We start from the raw sequence: 20,560 nt of genomic DNA, 5'->3' as shown, positions 1-20,560 counted from the left end.
TGCCAGCACCTGTAAGCAAAGGGCGGTGCGTTGGGCACGGCGGGCCGAGAGCAGCTCCCGGCGGGGCAGCAGCGCATCGCCGCCGCCGGGGACCGCCCGAGCCGCGGGACGGCGGGAGCGGCACAGCCCGGCCCGGCCCCTCCGGCGGCGGGCGGGAAGGGGCCGAGGGAAGGCGCACACACCGCCCCGGCCGCCAGCGGAGCCGTCCTCCCTCCCTGCGCTCGGGTTCGCCCACGCCCAGCGCGGCAGCGGCGCTGCCTGGCCCGAGGCTCAGGCCGCAGGGGCCGGAGCCCGCCGGGGCAGGAGCAGGCGGAGGTGCGGGACCATGCTGGCGGGGCTGGGCAGGGCGCTGCGCAGCGGCAGGCGGCAGCTCCCGGGGCTGCTCGGCAGGCGGGATGGCTGCCCGCCGCCCTCGGCGCCTCAGGTAAGACGGGGAGCGGGCGAGGATCCCCGCGGAACAGAGGCGGGAAGAGGCGGAATTGCCCCTCACGGCTGCTGGCGCCTCGCCCGCCTCTGCCCCGGGGTGCGGCAGGGGCGCAGGGGGACGGAACTTGGGGACTTGGGGCAGGTGTCCCCCCGGCCGGGCTGGGGCCCCCCTGGCTGCGCGGCTCCGCCGCTCCCCTCGCTCGCCCCGGGCCGTGCCCGGCGGGGCGCGGTGACTCACGGGCGGCAGGAGCCGGGGGCTCTGCCCCGGGTGACTCACGGGCTGCTCTGTAAACAGCGAGGAGTAAAACGCCAGTGCAAAAAAAGTTTCGCTTGCGGGCTGTCGCGGTGCTGCTGCCCTGTAGGTGAAGTGCTGAAGTCCTCCTGCCTTGAGCTTCTCCGGGCTTTCAGAAGTCCCAGAGGTTCTGTGGTTAGGAACAATAAAGGCAAACAGACGCACGATGGATTTAAAGATCTGCTGGCGCGTGGTGTGATATTAAGAGTCCTGAGCGACTCCTAATTGCTGGGAGAGGAGGCAGTTCAATCCTTTTTTAAAGTTCTTAACAGTAGATATGCCGTGTGTATGTCTGGAAGTACTGCTGTGATGGAACAGGACAGAACCCGTCCCTGTGTCCGGGGCCCTCCCATAGCAAGGAAGTTGCTGGGGTGTGGGTGTGTGTGACAGAAGGAAGTCCAGGGCGAGCTGGCGCTTCTTACTGAGCAGCTTCCACAACCCGTGTCTCAAAACCTGCGGCAGTGGGTGGAGTGGAGTTGTACGAAATGAACTTTCTACTTTTCCCCAATATTTTTCTTTCTCAAACTATTCGAAAAGCCTATTAAAAAATTCCATTGCATTAATTTGCCCCACATCACTTAATGCGAATAGCCCTTCTTTGCTTTCTCATGGCTGTATACGAGGACATCTAAGTAGGGAATTTAAGATAAATATTGACTTAGCCTCCTTAATCGTCTGAGGTCTTAGCAGGGGGTGCTGAAAACACCTTTTACATGGCTGAGAGCGTTTACACTGTCATTCAGCTCACACTGACACTAACTATTCAGCTTGCCACCTCTGACTTCTCCAGGGTACTGCTTGGCAGACAAGCTTCGTGCTTTTCTCAGGCTCTAAATCGAGACTGAAAGCTGATAAAGCTTTAAGAAGAGACACCAAAAATGAGAGGAGAAGGAGGAGGTGGAGGAGGAAAAGCTCTTACTTTGGCACCACTGTCATAGTAAGAAAGAGCAAAAAATGATCGTGTCTGTTACTTTGTGGGATGGGACGACAGTGACATGCATTGGGAATTAAATTCTTGCATCAAATAGGTGAAGCAGAGAGATGTTGTAATGTCAAGGAAAAATCTAATTGGGAGAAGTATTTAATACAAGATTTGGTTTATTTAATAAGTGAAAATGTTTGGAACAAATTAATATACAATACTTTTTATGGTCTCTGCAGCTTGCTTCATGCTGTGTTTTGTGATGGGAATCAGTCCGCTCATGTGCCTTTTGGGGCCTTGACTGGAGTTTCCACTCCTAAAGCTGGAGGTGGTATTTCAGTAACTACCCCAGGTTGTAGGATGTGCACTTGGTCATCACATACTGCAAGTACTCAGGTGTTGATGGGCAGGTGTGTGAATGCACAGTGTGTTTGTGTGCTGTGTTTTTGGCTAATAAATACACAGCTGTGGAGATAAACAAGCCATTATTGCTAATTCAATGTAATTTTTTCAGGTTTACAAGATTACAGCAGGGATTGCTGTCCTAAGGAGCTGTATTCTTAATCATTAGCTTCTCAGCTCCGCTTTTAAATGAGAACTACAGCTCTTCCTAAAGCTGTCATTAGCTGCTTTGCCTTTCAGAGGGATGCTTATACAAATTCTGAATGTTGTAAAATTGAAGTTTTTGTTAGGTGGGTCTTTCTGTATTTAAAGTGGTTAGTTGTTAGACAGGCTCTAGCTGCCTGAGATGTCCTGGGATTGGTGCTTTGACAAGAATGTGTGAGAAATCTGGACAGCAGGCTATGTGCAAAAGAGAAAAAGGCTTACCAGCATAGGCAGTTTTTCAAAATAATTGAAGCATATTATACTGTATTCTTTGGCCAGGCATTCTTATTACACATAATTTTGTTCCCCAAAGGCTGCAGTTCATTTTGCTAGAGTCCCAGATTTGTAATTCTGCAGTTATTTTGCATGTGGTAAAGCCTAAAGGTTGCCAACTCTTTTGCTTCCTCTTGACTTGCGTGTTTTAACTCCTGCAGCTCACGCTGAAAGAAATGCCCTGCTTGCACTGCTCTCTGTGAGGAACATCTCCCCTCACCATATCTCAGTGGAGAATGCATTTGTTAATACAGAATCAGGGCTTTTAATTGCTGGGGAGTTTGTTGGTGGTTTTTGTTTGTTTTTTTTTTTTAATTCATAAACCTTCTAAGCCAGGAAACATTGAAGGGACTGGACTTAATTTAATTTTTTTGTTTCAGATGTTCCTAGTTAGTTTCTCTATAGTGCTGAATCCTTCTGGTCTAAAATTGTGTTTCTTTTTATGGCCATTCACGTAAGTGAAATTTCTAGTTTAGTCTGTGCTATGGAGATCTTTACCAGCATGCCTGCATCGCTCAGGATGGGTGGCAACCGTGGAAAATGAAGAAGTCTGGGTTACAGGGTTTTTCTTAGCTTAAAACCAGGTTTCTTTGCAGTCACATAGCCCTGTGTTGTGCTAAAACTGCTTCTGTCCTGTGTGAAGGTGCTGGAATTGTGACATTTCCTCTGCAAAAGGCAGGGCTTGCTTTGAGCAAGTATTAGTGAGGGAAGTAAAATGGCAAAACATGAATTGTTTTAAAAATGTACCTTTATTTAGCATCATTAATTCAGAATGCATTCCATTTCTATGTGCAAAATTCTCTTAAAACTGTGCCTCTGGAATATATTGGCAAGGGGAAAGATTGTGTGTAAGCTGGCAAGAGCAAATTGCAAAGGTTTCTGTGAAAAACATTATGGATTTATTTTCTTCCTTGATTGGGATATTGCATATGCTTGTTGCTGAGGGGAATTTTCTTCCTAGCTGCAAACTGCAGCCAGTAGGAGAGTCATTGGGTTTATCTGCAAAAAGCAGAGTAGTGAGGGTTTTGTTTTGGGGTGCTTTTTTTGGTCAGTTCCCAACGTCATCCATATCTGTCAAAAAATATTTTTTTCAGTGCTTTCAGCTGGTAAGTTTTTGACTACCCAGTTCCTCAGACTAGCTTGAACTTTTTTCCTCTCCTTCCTGTTAGTTTTTATAGTAATTCTTACTCTCAAATCACCATAATTCTCCTAGCATTACACCTGTCCAGTTTGTCCGTCAGTTTTATACAGTCTTATAAGCAAGGATCTGAATGGGTCCTTAATAGCCACAGGATATTTCCATGGAGGTTTTTAATTTTGCCTCCTTCTCTTTTGCATATGACCTACTGCTGGGATTTCTAAGATATTCTGACAAACAGCAACCCCAGGACATCCCAGGCAAGTACAGAGGAACAGATTGTCATTGAATGTCTTGTGCAGCCAAATATTTCACAGAAATGTGGTTTGAGTCCCTACTTTTTATTTTCAGCAATTGATATCTAATTGGAGCCAAGAACTGGGAGTAATTTATGGCCACTGGGCGTGTTTTCCCTTGTCTTTCCTCTGCTTTGAAAGCCTGGTGCAACAAAAGTTAGCTTGTTGATCCAAATCGTCTTTCCTAAACAAAAACCTCCTGCTCATACCGGCATATATCAACAAAAACAAAAACTGCTGAATTGTTTCTTTATGGGAGCACTGTTCACTCTTTCAAATACTAATTTCTGAATGTCTTAGAAAAACCTATTTAGAAGATCTCTGGTGCTTCTGCTGCAAAAAATTTTCCCGTCTCAGCAAGTTCATTTTTTTGACTTTGCTGCTATGTCTGTGCCAGAATAACAGGGTGGCATTGGGAATGGCTGCTAGACATTTGCTGTTGTCTCTGCTCGCCTGGCAGCTGGGAGATGGCTCTATTTTCCCTGATAAATACACTTTTGGGGAGAGATGTGATACATAGCACAGAAATTAATCTCTCTTTGTACTTCTGCAGATACTCGCATGAACTGTTTTGCTGTGCCTTCTCTCCCCAGTCCAGATGCTGTAGTTACATAGTGGGCTGTGAGATACTCTTGTATGTGCGCATACAATTACCTGCAAGACACTCATTCCCTTAGAGGTTTGGGAAATTTCTAAAAACCAGCCTCACTCAGGGTTTGAAACACACATCAACAGTGAGACTTCAAATTCTTGGTGTTGTTTTCCAGTGGGGCAATTGACATAAAAGCAGCTAATTGAAATGTGTAGATCAAATCAGCTTTTCTTGCACAGTGTTGCTTTTTTTGCCTAATCTGAGTGTCAGCAGATGTGTGTCTTTGGTGGTTGTGTGAATATGGCAGTTCCTAAGGAAAGGAAATGAAAACCAGCTCTGGGAAGGCTGGAAAGAATGTTGTCATTTTCTTCAGCATCACAAGGCTAAGGAAGTTAGAACTTTTGTGTGCTAAGTCAAGGCTGTGTGGTACTGCAGGAAATGTAACGAAAACTGAAATGCTGGTCTAACATTATTGTCCGTAGCAAAATCTGTGTAATTTTTAAACAGATTTCTTGAAGAGCTTTCTCATACATGATATAGGAGTGTAGAGTACAGACTGTGCTTCCCAAAGTTTGAGAAGTGCATTACTTCAAATATATTCAATAGGTTTGTTGTAAAGGAAAATGAAAATTTATATGACTTCCTGTTGATAGTGACTTTCAAAAAAATATTTAATTTAGAATGGGGATAGAAATAGTCATGTGACCCACCTGTATTGGGTGCTCCATGATTAGTAAAATAGATGACAGAAAATGATGCTGTGATTTTATTTGCAGTGGATGCTGTGATCTTACAAACAATGCTGTAATTATAAGTTTTTTGTTGCTCATGAGATGAAGCTAAGTCTGGCGCTGTTCCTTTGAGTGCTCTTAGCAAGTGTGCTAAAAGACTTCACCCACAATCTTTATACCTGCAAAAAAAATAATACTAAACCTCTAGAGGATGTCTGAGAAAATTGCTTTGCAAGTGTCTGAGATGCTCTGAAGATTTACCACAAATCACTGAAGTGCTGAGCACTTAAGGCTGTTGACAAACCTTGTTTGTCAACAAAGTTGAATATGAGACTATGAGGCACTTTCGATTTTTTTTTTTTTTTTTTTTTTTTTTACATTTTGGTGTTTGAAAGCTTATAGGGCAAAAATGTAGACCTTGTCCTAGAGTTTATAATATCTTAATTTCTGAAGGGATAGGAGAAGAGGGAAAGTGAAATAGAGATGTTTGTTTGTGTTTTGGTTTTTGCTTTTTTTGTACTGAGGCTTTCTCCTCTGGAAGTCCTCCTTACACTGTGAGACTTTTGGCATCAGAGAGGAAGCAAACAGCACACCTGTTCTCAATATCTAGTTAAACAGCAAAATTTTCAGTTCCCCCTTGCCACTGAGGCAGAATGATTGAAGAAAAATGAGTGGAGTAGCTGTGCTTGAGTTGGGCTTGCTCTCTTTAGGATCATCTTCATCCTGTAGACGTTCTTAGAAAACAGCATCAAAGGTGAATTTCTCATTGGGTGGCTCATGGTGGGGAAGTCCTTACATCTGAGAAGGCACTAAACTCTTCTGAGATGTTTCATGGTCACTCCTGTGCCTTTTTATAATATGATGTTAACTAAGTGTCTGTTAAGGGCATGTATCAGCAGCTCTTGCTCTGGGTTGGTTTCTTATCTCTTTTGCTCTTTTCGAGAAAGATGAAAGGGAAAGGCAGGTTCTCTGTGTTTCTGTCTCATTCTCTGTCTTGTTCTCAGGATACTGAATAATAACCTGGTCATTAGGTTTGCATAGGAAAGAGGTGGCTTTTTATAAGGTCATTTCTGCCATTCATATGATGACTCCCTTTGTTGTTTCTGTATCTCAGAGCAGATCTAAGCAGCCCAGCAAAAATTGAAGTTAACTGTTTGTTCTGTGAACTTGCATAGGGAGGCTGGGAGGAGGACAATTTTCAGGCCTGCAGGTTATTTGTTGTAACATGTTCCATTCTCAGCTCATGCCTGAGTCCTGGGTCCTTAGAAATTCCTGCCATCCAGATGTTGGGAAAGCATGGATCTGTACTCTGAAGATCAGGTCCATTGCTAGGGAAATAAATCCCTTATGTCAGAATGACTCTGTAGCACAGCAGCTGAAGAAGAGAAGTTAAAATGAACATTGTTTGGCTGCCTGCCTACTAAGGATGAACTAATTCTCCTTTGTTCAAGTGAGGCTGGGTGTAGGCAGGCCACTGTCAGCTGTCAGCAGTCAGGGCATGGATAAACAAAAGGCTTTGTGCCTGTGTGATGAGGACTGGCAAGCACAACCTCCCCTTAGTGATCAGGAAATACTCAGTACTTCTTCAAATGGAAATGGAAGAAAGATGTTTACTCTATAAATGTGGCATTTATACCTTTAGCAAAGTTGAATTTATCATCATGAGCACAGGCAGTGCATCTTCAAAGGGACAGAAAAATTGAGTATGTTATACACAGGCAAGATATAATTTACTTTTTTCCTTCAGATTTAGAACAACTTGAAAACAGTTTTGAAGCAGTTGTTTTCACATTTACTATCTCATCATTTTTGATCAAAATTACTTCAGTCCTCACATTCCTGTCAGATGGAGAGAAATAAACTGTCTTCTTTTAAGAAGTATTTTGTTTATCTGCAAAGTAGACAGCAATTTCAGCTTCCCAGCATCTTCCATTGTTACCTAAAACTAAAGAGACTACAAATTGATTTAGAGATCACAGAAGCATCCTTAAGTGTATTGTATGTTTGCCAGAGTGGAAGAAAAATTACATTGCTTTTCTTCCTGGCAAATCAAACTCCATATATCACGAGGATATCACTTTGGCCAGAGTGCTGTGGTGAGGAAAAGATCACAGAATGTTAAAGGTTGGAAGGTACCACAGGGGGTCATCTGGTCCAGCCTCCTTGCTCAACAAGGGACATTCTTGAGCACATGGCTCAGAATTGCGTCCAGATGGTTCTTGAATGTCTCCAGTGAGGGAGAGTCCATAGCCTCTGTGGGCAACCTGTTCCAGTCTTCTGCTCCAAGATGAGTGTTATTTGTGCAGTGTGGTCACTGGTTGTGCTTGAAGTGCTTGTGCCATCCTGTTCACAGAACAACATTCCTATGGGTTTGTTCGAGGTTTCTCTTTTCTAGGGCCTGACCTGACCCTCTCTGCACCTTCTCATGAAAACTGTTTGTTATTTATACTCTGTACTTGCTGTTTGAACCGGCTGCTCTCTGCCTGTGACTGCACAGCTGTGAGCATTTTCCACTGTGCTATCTGTGGTAGGAATGCTTTTGTAAAACACCTTTATGTGTTTGCTCTAAATAGAAGCATAAAGGTGCCAGGCCCCTGAGGCACAGAAGCATTTTCACTCTTCTAGGGGCCTTTGTGGCCTGAGGTGCTCCCCAGCCAGCGCCTGTAGGCTGGAGTCCCTCAGGGAGGACATGGCCAGCACAGGGTTCCTGATCCAGGGGCAGACCTAGCACGGGGGTGGGTTTGTAGCTGTGGCCCCTGATGCACTGACAGGGATGGAGGGAGGGTGGCTGTAGCTGTGGGATAATCTCCAGGCTGAGCTAGGCAGAGGCTGGGAACTGAGGTGATGATTCATCGGGGAGTGGGGCACAGGTTTTGGCTAGCCTGAGGTATGTGATTTTAACAGGTTAATTGCAGTAAAGATGGGCTGGACTGTCTAAAAGTGTTTTGAGAAGGTGGCAAGCCCAGTGCATAACCACAAAGTAGTTCAGCTTTGTTTCCTACAGATACTGTCTCTGCCCTTCCCTAGACAAGGAAATAAGCTTAAAGAATTCTTTACAATACAAAAATATAAACCAAATAGAAGCTATATATCTGTAATAAAGAAATGCTATGTGAGAAGTTGAAGTTAGTGGTCTTGCTGACCTGAATGCTGGACCTAAGGCAGGTGATACTGAGCCAGCCTAATGTTGGAAGTCAAGGATCTTGATCAGTGGCTCAGGTAAATACATGACACTTTTAACATAGATAAAACAGTTGGAACTTAAAGGCAGCTGCTTTTCACAGTTGTATTGTAAGAGCTGTGTATCTGATCTGCATAGCTGATGTGCTTTAGGTAGAAGAGATATTTATGAAATGGCAAAGTGAGGAGCTTATCTTTGCTTCTCAGTGGATACATTTCAATTTATTGGCCCCTCTCCTCCTCTCAATCCAGCTTTTCAGAATTTGAAAATTCCAGATAAAACTACCAGGAAGCTGCCAGTTTCTTAAAAGACAGACTCAGTTTTTAAAGCTCATGCTGAGATCAGGACTTCCCGCAGCTCTGTAAATACTTTTCCAGAGCAATACACATGCTAGTATTTTTAACTAAAGGCAGGAAGTCTCTTAAATTTGGGAAGGGAGGGAATGCAGACACAGCAAATAGTGATCTTGAACAATCACTTTTTTCTGCAGCCAGAGGGTGAGTAGGTCTTTCCTGCCTTCCCATTTTCATTTGTCTGCTGGATGGCCACAGCTGTGTTGAAACAGGAAAACTGAATCAAGTCCTTGGAGCTCTTTGGTGAGGAGCTTTTGTGCTCAGTAACCAAATACAGTGTAGGGTTGAATCATTTTAGATGGGACTGTTAGATGGGACTTTGCTTTTAATTCACGCATTCTCTTTTAATCTTAGGTGCTGCTGGCAGTATCCTGGGTTCCTACAAGTGCTTTCCCAAAAACTGCTTCCAGATGGGTCCTGAACTATTAAGGCATCAGGTTACATGTGTTGGTGGCACACCTTTTGGCAGTTTGCCAAAGGTTGGTTTTGAAAAGTGTTTTAAAGCCATAATCTGTTTACTATAATACTGCAAGGCTTAAGCCTTGCTAAAGGTGCCCCACACAGAGGCAGTGAGGGCTGAAAATGGGGAGGTTCCTGGGGATTTTGCCCTCGGTTGACTTGGGAAATGACCTGCTGTAGGATGAGTTGAAATTCACTTAAACAAAGAAAATTATAATAAAAATTTTGAGACAAGATTCTTCCAGAATATGTTCCCAGGCATTGGTACCACAGCAGCATCTTTTGCAGTCAGTTCTGACTGGTACACTTTCTCAGGTAGCTGCAGTGGATTTCAGTCAAAAGGGGTTTTTTTGTGAGGCAGGTAACACTATTATTTTTTGCAGAGCTGAGGCTAGTCCAAATTTCATTTGCAGGGACTGAAATTTTCTGAACTGAATTGTCTGTCTTTTTTTCCATTTTAATCTCTTGGGTGTGAGATCATTCTTCAGTATTTTTTATTATAGCGATTTTCAGTAACATTATTTATCTGATGCCATAGAGTTTGATAGGCTAAAGGATATGAAAATATAATTTATACTTATATCTGTGTGCTTCTGTCAGAAGCTGAAGGTGTGTACTCAGTGTTTGTAGCCTTTCTGGTAAAATGAAATCAGGCATACTTAGAAGATTGCAGTTTGAAGGCTGATGTTTCAGGCTTGGTCGTGCAGTGCCCTGTGGCTTTAAGCACACTGGAAATACAACTGAGCTGGAGTAATTTAAAGAGATGTCAAATAACCCAGGCTCTAAAACTGAGTTATACCTATTAAACCATGCATGCTCCTTGGAGTACTGACCCCAAGCTGTTCTGCATGGCAGTGGAAGTGTAAAGTGCATCTCTTTTGCTATAGATCAGACCCTGATCCAACTCTAATCTGTGCAAACCCTCACAGTGGTGCCATTCTTCAGCATTTCATAATGCTGCACAATCTGTAGCTTGTTTCCTTGTGAGTTCCTGGTTACTTCTCCTTCTGGAATAGCCATGTCAGCTTTTCTCATGAACAGGGATGCGACTGTTTTGGGGGATCCCACTGAGGCAGCAGATGAAAACTGTGATCTCACTGGCATTCTAATACAAATACAGCTCTGGGTTGTTGGGAAGAAAGACCTTGTAACCGGATTCTCTACTGCTAACAATTACAGCTCTTCTTGTCTCACTTGGCATTAACTATCAGTTGTTAATTCTTTTCTTGATGTGTGATAAAAAAGATTTTGTGGAACTTAGGAATACTCATAGCTAATAAAAGAAGTAACTGCATAAAGGTACATAATAAGGTAGAAGCTATGAAAAGCTATTAACAGGTTAAAAAAAAAGCCCATGTAGAGTATTGATATACTGCTAAAAGCTTTGAATGTCATATGACATTTAGAATTCAAATGTCCCCAAGATACTGCTTTTGACCTTTGTGGTGCCTCTGATTCTAGATTTTGGGTGAGTAATTCCCCAGCTCAAGGACTTGAACTCTTAAGAAAATTCCACAGCACCCTGTGGCAGCAGTCAGACCAGCAAGACCCACTAGAAGGAACTGGGAGCAATGTGCTGGTTCATAGGTCAGTGCATGCTGCCGTGGCACAAGTTAATCTTACCTGCAAGTGTGCAAGACAATAATAATAATAATGTATTTCCATGGCACAAATTTGAAATACTCCATATGCACAAGCAATGCAAAGTTCTGGGAGTCAGCCAGCAGCTATTCCTAGGCCTGGAGCCAACAGGGGATCCACCTTATCTGCTGTTTTTTTATTTTATCTGCAGCCAGACTCAAAACTAGGCTGGCAGGTCACATATTCTATTTAAATCAGTTGTCTGCTGATGTCATAGGGCCTCCCTTGCTGTTGTAGAAGTTAAAGTGTGTGTCATTTAAAATTAAAAAAAATCCCTATGCCAGTTTATCACACTTAGCATTGCTGCCCACAGAAACAGCCCAGCCCACTGCAGCTGGCCCTCAGTGTGCCTCCAGCTCCTGCTCCAGGCACCTCACTGCTCTTTCACTCCAGGGCAGCTCAAAGCCTTGCTCAGGGGTGAGGTCACACCCCTGCAGTGCTGCTTGCTCAGCCTGTGCTGGGGTCATGATGTGCTTTTTGGTCTTCTCAAGGGATCCTCTTCAGGAGGAAGCTGCAGTTGGAGGAACTTTGGTTTTGTTCCCTGCTTTCATACTCCTCTCCCTGTCTGCCCTGCACTGATGGAAGCAGAAAAATCCAGTGTGTGTGTGACTTGAGGGAAATATGTTTGAAGCCAAACAGCACATATTCAGAGAGAGAGAAATGTGGAACAACGCTTACTCCAAGGCAGTTGTAAAAACACAGAATTAATGGACTCTTATGTTTAGCCCAGACTATCAATATTTACTGAGCAGTTCACCTACGTTTTTGCTGGTTGGTTGTAGTATGCTCTGTCTACTGTAACATGCACTTTGTGGTATTTATAACCCCTGACCAGTGCAGAACTAACTATTCAGACTATCCCTTCTTGTTTAAGTTATTTTTGATAGTGTTATTTAATACTTTTGTTTAAATTTCAGTAGTGTTTGCATGTTGCCTCAGAGCCTGCAGCAGCAACAGGTAAACATGGCAATAGGGCTTAAACTGAGTTTCACTCATTCAGAGAGTAAAAGAAAATAAACATAAGGAGGAAACAACCTACAGATACTTATCAGTCTCAGGTGAGGAAAGAGTTTTTTTATAATGTTTATTTATCCATATGAAATCCTCTTTCTTGGAACTGGAACACTGAGAAACTGTATCCCACTGAAATTCTGTGGTATCAAAGAGACTTTGATTTTCCCTTGTACTTTCTTCCAAGGTGACATGTTGCCAAGGTGGTTATGAGTCTCTATTCCTTACTTTTTGTTGATCAGGTATTTTTTCTAATTTTGTAGACTTTTAATAAGCCATCCAGACAATATTTTTTACTCTGGGAAAAGGCTCATAATAAAGGCCTTTAGGACTCAATAGGTTGCTGTAGCTTCTGCAGACTGCATTCTTCTCAAGAAGTTTTATAATGTGAGAAAGATTTACGAGGATCCTTTTACTGTGTGGCTGTGGGGAACTCAGGTCAGCTCCCACTGTCTTTCTTCCTGACAACAAAGCAACAAGACAGTCTGAGAGCCTGGCTAATGCCATTTTCTCCATTTTGCTGAGAAGGATGGTGAGATGGAATAGTCCTGGGTATCTGCTTTTGTATTGCAGATGGTCTTGGATATGCAGATTGGGCTCTGTGGGCATGATTATGCTTTTCATTGTGTCTTGTTCTGAGTGGGCTGCAGTATCCAGAAAAAGCTGTCCATATGGAGAGGCTAGCTGTGAACCTGGAAGCAGTGTGCAGCCTCTCAGTGTGATGGTGCACCTGGACCAGAAACCCTTCTGTGTTGTGTGGGGGGCATGTATGTGCACCTAGTCACTGGCTGGGGAAGAGAGCAGTGAGCCAGAGCTTGTTTGAGGCTCTTGCCTCAGGATGCAGCTTTTTGTCCAAGTGACAAATTTCCAAGGTAACAGAAACAAAAAATAAAAATTTCTTAAACCAAAGCAGGTTATAAGGTACAGAAACCTTTTTCCTCTCTGTATTTCTGCCGATGGATGTTGTCTGTGTCCGCTTTCAGTCACTTGATGGCAAACAGCTCCTTGAATATTTTGTGTGTGCGTATTTTTCTTTAATGTCATAGCTTCTCAGAAACTTTAGGCACTTATCTGCTAAATAAGATACTGTGGTTCTTTGTACTGGCCTTCCACTGAGATTTGATCCTTTGAGGTCAATTTGAGTAGTGGGGTTTTTTCCAAGCTCTTTCACAATCAAAGGATAATACATTCTTTTATAAAAACTGAGATCCTTGTCCTGTAAACAAGCAATGACAGAAGGGCTGACATAAATAGATTTGGAGTGTGTGTGTGTGTCAATGACTTGCCAATGGATATATTTTACTCTTTGGGATTGGACTTTTTTAATTTGATTTTTTTAACTTGGTCAGCAGTAGTGACCTAAGTTAAAGATTGACTTGGCTGAATGTGAATGGTGTTTTTTCAGAAGGGAATGGGTTTCAGCATCAAATGGATTTTACAACAAAGGAAGTTTGATTATTGCTTTGGTATTTTTTCAGGTATTTTCTGTCAAAGTATTTTTGGTCTCATTCAAAAATTAAAAATACTTTCAATTTTAGTGTTCAGCCTCTCCTGCATAACAGAAGTCAATAAATTGTACTAGCATGATTTATTATAAATAAAAAAATGTGAAATTTATACCTTTTGAAACATGTAACAAACACTCAAAGTCCTAGATTTGGAAAAAAGCCAAGGAACTGGTGTTAATCTTAGTTTGAAGGAAAAACAATCAGTGTAATTATTTACCTGTTTTGTACATATGAACTATTGCTTTGCTAAGAGGCTTTGCTGCTATAACTATACTACAAATCTTTTTTGTGGCCACTTTGACAAGCAGGAGACATTATTTGTTTACTTTGAAAGTTCTACGCTTAAATTACTTAGAATAGCATATTATCATCATAGATTCATATAATGGTTTGGGTTGGAAGGGACCTCAAGGATCATCTAGTTCTGACTCCTGTGACATGGACAGTGACACCTTCCACTAGACCAGGTTGCTCAGAGCCCCTTCCAGCCTGGCCTTGAACACTTCCAGGGATGGGGCATCCATAACTTCTCTGGGAAACGTATTCCATGTCTATTCATTTATCACTTTCTGTATTGCAGCTAATGACTTTAATTAATGGGGAAAAAAAGTTTAGTGGATTTTTTTAATTAGATACTTTTGAGCCAGCAGTAATAGCTAAGACACTCACACAGAAATATACCCTTTGTCTTTGCAGATATGTTTCCTGATGATAGCTATATCAGTAAGTGCTTTTTAATGCTTACAGTGCCTTAGCAGAGCTAATGTGAAAATATTTTAAAAATACATAACTGCATCTTTAAGTTCTTAATTACAGAGGCAAGAGCTAAATGCACTGTTCAGCCAGTTGGACATTAACCACATGTATTCAGCGATGCTGTGAATCCAGGTGAGCAGCTTGTCAAGAATAGCATGTCAGGTTTTCTTTTGGCAAGTCAAATTGTCTTTTTCTTTTCTAAGGCAGAGGTTAAGAATTCTGATGGGTGCTTAGTGGAAGCCAGAGGTGCTGTCTCTCAAAGAAGAAAGATGCTGCCAGTCAGTTAATTGGCAGTATCTTGCCCCTACATGCGGTAGTGGCTCTCAGTTTTTGTTCAGTGCAGAGCTGTGTGAGTGAGGAGCTGGGGGCTGATGGGGACTCAGTGCCAGCCTGCCAGCATGGCCTGCAGCCCTAGCCATAGCACTTCTGTTTGCACCAGCACCATGGGATGCTGATGTCTACTTTGTAGAAGGGACAGAGGTCAAACTGGAAGCTATTTTTCCTTGCCCACTGCCAAATGCAACATAATCGTTTGTTTTGTTGTTAGTAATGCTAAAGCAAATTTAACTCATGCTCATAAAATGCCTGCTGTGTGAGTCTCATATTTTTAGTGGAATACAGAAATAAAGCAGCTGGTATAATAATGAGACCTGCTGCTTGCCATAGATCTGAAGGTATATTTGGGAGTGCAGTCCTGGCATTACTCTTCTTATAATGGTGCTGGTGACAGTTGAGCTGGAATTAGAGAAATAAATGATCTTTGAAATCCTCATTAAAAAAACTAAAGCTATCAACTTTTCTCTGCTGAAAACAGTCTAACTAGAGCTTTTTGCTGAAAATCAGAGCTATGAAAGATATCTGCTTTGTCCTATTGATAGTGGAGCCCTGGAAAATGTTAAAGATAGACTCTGAAAATGTTAGGCTTTGTGTTTTGCCAGATCATTGCACCTGTGTAAGCAGTATGATAAATGATATAATTGTTAGATGTGATGATTGTTTAGTAATTAAATATAATTGTATAATCATAAGAAGAATAATGAGAAACTATGTTAGAAATTTAAGGGGGAGCCATGAGAAGCCATGCTTGGCTGAAATCTGTGTATACAATAGAACAATATAAGTTTAATAATTAACATGAAAGTTACATAACAATAGAATATAAAAGATGTTCATCCCAAATGTATGGTCAGAGTCAGATTTGGGTTGAATACCCCTGACACCCAGAGCTCTTAATAAAAGCACCAACATATAATCGCTCTTGTGATTGTGTTTCTGAACGCTAACGCTATCTTTGCAGTGGCACATAAAAGGCATAAAAAGAAATTGCAATGTTGTTTGGACTCACAGATGTGTCCAGAAGTGTATTTCCTATTGGCCCTTTGGATCTGATGCCTGTGTAGCATTCTAATCCTTATGAATGTAGTCAATTTTCTTAACAAATAGATTTACATATTAGTTAGGACGCTGTGACTCCAGCTTTAGGGTTTTTTTACTGGCTGTTTTTTTCTGTGAGCTGCTTCAGTGATTTCCTTTCAGTTTTGAATGCTGACCTGAGTACCAGAGCTTTAGAGGATTCAACTGACTCTTTTTCCTAAGGACATCTGGATATGCTAAATGTAATTCTAACAGGCTGAAGAGATAAAAAAGAGAGAGAGAGAAGTGATAGTTGGAATGACAGCCACTATCATTCAAACTCCTTAGAGAAGGAGGTGCCTTGTTCCTGCAGTTCTTGCTGTGTGGAGGAGCTGTGGGCCTGGAAGCTGGAACAGAGAGTGGCCAGGACTTGTCTTGCATCCTCAGAATGGTGGAAAGGTTGCGGCTGCTCTGCGCTGGATACTTGTCTTTCCTCTAGCTACTGGGCCCTGGCATTGCCTGATGACTTTTTCCACATCTGCCCTTCCTCACCCTGGTCTATGCCCAGCTGGACAACACTTCATCCATAACTGTGAAATGCCACCCCTCTTGTCTCCTTCAAACAATTTTTGAGGCTAAGCATGGTTCTCTCCCTCTGTTAATAGTTGGGAAAAGTTTTTCTAATCTGTGAAGCTGAAGCTCATAAAGCAACAAGTGTAGAGCAAACATTCAGATGATTCTTTATCTGGAGATATAGGAGTGACTGAAGTTCATTTCAGAATAAATGCTATCGTAATATATTAGTAGGCTTTGTTCACATCCTTGGGGAGAAAGGTGCTAAATATGATACACTCTCTGCTTCAGGCCATAAGGGATGAGGAAAGCATGATTCTGAAGTAAATTAAAGGAGAATCAAGCTGAGAAGTCTGTTGGCGTGGCTCTGGTAGTTAAATATTTACCAGCAGCAGACAGCTCTTAGAGTCTCATTTTTCTTCAGCCATCGCTGTAATGAGGTAATAAACCATGCATGGATCATAGGTTCCCAGGGAAGTGGCTGCAAAGTGTCCTGCTTCTTGAGCAAGGACAGTTAATGTCCAGTTCCTTTAAGAAAGAAACTAGAATACATTGAGTATTTATTGAGAATCACCAGAAAACAAGTTTCTGCTTGAGCTATAGAGTTGGTGTAGCACAGCTGGTTTCATGTGGGGTAGAGATCATTTTCTTCACAGTGGCTGGTATAGGGCCAAGTTTTGAATTTGTGTTGATCACTCAAGGCCTCTCTCTGTGTCATACGTGACTTTTGCAGGTATGGTCCTGAGTTTGATGGCTTCATTTGATGTTGTCCTCCTTCCCAGCCCCCCTTATGGTCACTGGCTTTTCCCTCTGGACTGCAGTCCTTAATGTGCCTGCAGAGGACCAGAATCTGTGTTACATGGAAGGGGAAGAGCAGCAGCAGTGGAGCAACACTTGCTTTGCCTTAACGCAGCTGCCAACATCACCCTGCAGCTGCTGCTGAATAGAGAGACTGTGCTTATGTGTACCTTATGTTTTGCATAGGCAGAACACAAGATGGTTTCTGAAGTGGCTGCAGGTTTTGGTTTTTTTCCAGACTGTGCTGTCTCACTGGTGCTGAAAACAGAGCCATTTGATAAAAGAGATTAATAACTGTAAATTCCTTTTGTGTCCCACTGAAATCACATGGCATAGAAGTTGAGAGAGAATCTGAAAGACACCTAAAATGTGAGATTATTTATTGAGATTAACATAGGGTTTATTTTGTAATTTTTGTTGTAATAAATTAAACTTGAAGTCACTTGATACTCCATTTCACTTGGCATTATCTCAGCACTAGACAAAAAATTGCTGGTCAAAAGAAAAAGAGGAATGTAAAACCTTTGCCATGCTCTTCCCCATCTCCTTGTGAGGAAACCCACTGAATTTTGGCACTCCTGAATAAAGGTTTTAAGTGAGGAATCCCTGTGAATATGCTAGGGTGGTAGGAAATAGTATAGTTGTATTGCATGTGTAGGAGGAATTGTTTCAGGGAACAAGAGAAGAAGAGTGTTGGTACTACAGGAGTTGAAATATTATATTAGTGTTCATGTCATAAAGACAGTGGTCTTTGAAGAGAACTCTGAAGCAGTAAATTGGTAGAAGCTGTATAGATTAATTTATGAGGAAAAATGTAAGAATTAAATATGTATAACTTGCCTAAGCAGTGGCTGTTGGGGTTCATAAATCTAACAAGCATGAGAGGTATAAGCACATACACCAAAAAAAAGAACTCTGCATGTAGTTGGGGCTATGTCTGAAAAGGAAACTTGGGAGTATCCTGTGTGTGACTTCCTAGATGGATATCTAGTAAATATGTAGCAATGAATATCTTGTCTTTTTAGGGTGATTAGAGGTATCTGTTGAGCCTGGCTTCATCCCATGACGTTAGTCACATTAGCTGTCAGCGTTATTTGAATCTAGTGTTCATCTAGAGTTAACTGTGCTGTCTTAGGTCCTACAGACAAATGCTGATACGTAAACCTGACAAACTCCTCACTCTCTTCTCATCCTTTGCAGTTAATTTTTAAGTAGCTTAAATTATTTAAACTGTGTTGGTTTTTCAAAGCTCATAAAGAAGTTAATTGTTCTTCCCTGCCTGCAGCACTTGTCTGAGATTCAGAGATAGTCAATTATACTGTGAAACAGAGACATATAATCAAATTAGCTGGAAGTTCTCTAAAGATAAGAATATATTTCCTGCCTCCAACCTTCCCCTGTTCTGCAAAGCAGTTTTTTCTAAAACATCTTTTGGCAGGCTCACTGCTGTGTTGTTGAGCTGCAGATACTGGCAGCTGTTATGTCCTGTGCAGAGGTGCTCTTTGCTGTCTGTGCCTGAACACCCAGCAGTTGCAAATAAAGCCGTGGAAAGGACCAAGATGCCAGGTGCTCGTTCCATCTCATATTTCAGATGCCAGCTGTGATTGCCACGTAGGGTCAGGCTGTTCAAGCAGAGGCATCTTTCAGAGAATGTGGAGTGAGGAGCTGCAGAGGGTTGTCTAAGGGCACTCCTTTATCGTTCCTTGGCAGGTGTCAATCAGCTGCTCTCTGTCACAGGCTGGAAGTGCAGGAGCTACCAGAGCAGCTGCTCCTCAGGCATCGCCTGTACTGAGACAGGAGTGTGACTTTTTCCATGGCAGGAACTAAACAGCAACGTGAACTAAAGCTAATGGTTTGGTGTAAGGAAGCAGCACTCCATGGAGACCTGTAAGAGTTTTTGCTCTTGTTCCAGTTTAATTTTCAGAAAGCTCTTCCTTCCTCTTTTCTACATTTGAGCTGTTTCCTTTTTGTTTAAATGCAGCTCATGAAATACATTGTTAATTTAGTCAGGTAGTTTACAGTTACTTTATAAAATCCAAATTAATTACACAGTGTAAAATAAATACAGGTTTTCAGCACTTTGACTCATACAGGTTTGCAGTTAGCTATTGGACCATGGCTAAATTTTCATGCTCCAAGCTGATGGATATTGTTGATAGTTGTTCCAGTTCAGTCATCCATGAAATGTTCACAGATTTATAGTCAACACAGAAGTGAAACTGTCAAAACAACTTACCTGATAACGACAAAGAAATAGCTATCAGAGAAGTGGCAGGCAGCTTCTGGGCTGAAGCATTTCACTTAAGAAATTTCAGTATCATTTGCATTTTGTATCATTTCTGAGAAATGCATTATATGCAAAATGAATTTGTGGTTTTTAAAGAATTTTGATATGTCCAAATCTCTCATCTGGCTATTGCTTTTCATGGTATTTTTCTTTGGAGAAAGAAAAAGAAAAAGTAAGTAGACTAACTACTTACAACATGTATTATAAAAAATACATGGTGGTGGGTGAATTGCTACAGCTTAACTGCCTGACCCTGTGGTCTGCAGGTTGAATCTCATTTTTTAAATTTTTCAGAAGAGATTGTTATGTTAATAATAAAATTGAGTAAGTACCAACAACTGGAAACACAGCAGTTGAGGTCAGCTGTTTCCTATCTGATTTCTTAAACATGGGTCTACTTTTTAGATTAAGAAAGTGAAGGGAAGTGGTGCTATTGTACTTACCTGCTTGGCTTTCATGATCCTGATAATAGGAACATGATGTGGAAATGGTCTCATCTGGGATAAAAGTATTCTGAGAGAGTGTGGAGAGATGGAAGTATGTTTGTGAGCACCACCAGGTGAACGGAGAGTTACAGGACTACTGAAGAGTGGCAGCAGTGCTCCCAACAGCTTCCTTGAAGCCTTTCTTTTTCTGCCCCAGGCATCTGTCCATCCTGCCCTGCAGAGCTCCAGCAGAAAGGTTGCTTACCCTTATTTCAGAGGGTCTGCTCACCTTGGATTGCTCTTAAGAGTCAAATGTTAAGTCTAGAAACAAAGAAACTAACCCCACAATTTGCAGTTTATTTTTATTGACATCCCAGGCACTGTTAGAGTAAATCCAGGCTGTACAGAGTACCTGTATAATTTAGGTGATAGCAAAATATAGGTGGGCTCTCTGGCTTATTAAAATGCAAATTGAGAGTGAGAGGGAGGTGTCACTACAGGAATGGTGTGGAGGCAAGGCTAAGGTACAGAAGGGGCTGTGGAAAGAAAAGCAGCAAGCTGTGGTGCTGTAGGTTGGTGTTGTGATGCTGGTCACATTTGCCCTGCTGAACTCCCTGTGATAGACTTAAACAGTACAGAAAATCCAAACACCATTGCTGGAGCAATGTACCTCAATTTTGTACCTTTAGATCTGTAACATGTTGTGAAGGCTTGAGCCATTTTATAGCTACAGCAACTCCCTTCCCTTTTCTGTCTACCATGCCCTCACTGAAGTGTCGCTTTTTTTGGGCTGAATTGCTCTGGAACACCAGAAAATGTGAGTCTTGCCTGGTGGGAACTCTCTGTCCTGTGTAAATTTAAGGTATGTGCAAAACTGATACAGAGCTAAAAGGTCCCTTAACAGCTTTTCTTGATGTTTCTATTCAGGTAGCCTGTAAT

The 20,560-nt window shown here is 42.1% G+C and overlaps 1 protein-coding gene across 1 annotated transcript in view; it reads left to right on the top strand.

Moving 5' to 3' along the window:
* Window positions 1–270: 270 nt before the first annotated feature.
* Window positions 271–20,560, top strand: part of MCUB (mitochondrial calcium uniporter dominant negative subunit beta) — a 44,820-nt gene continuing 24,530 nt past the window's right edge. Inside the window, exon 1 of the mRNA XM_066549001.1 lies at window positions 271–424. Within this exon, the coding sequence (XP_066405098.1) occupies window positions 326–424 (99 nt within the window). The 5' untranslated portion in view covers window positions 271–325. The remainder of the gene's footprint in view (window positions 425–20,560) is intronic.

This window comes from Molothrus aeneus, chromosome 4 (assembly GCF_037042795.1).
Source record: "Molothrus aeneus isolate 106 chromosome 4, BPBGC_Maene_1.0, whole genome shotgun sequence".
Classification (NCBI taxonomy): domain Eukaryota; kingdom Metazoa; phylum Chordata; class Aves; order Passeriformes; family Icteridae; genus Molothrus; species Molothrus aeneus.
This window is presented reverse-complemented; position numbering and strand designations above follow the sequence as displayed.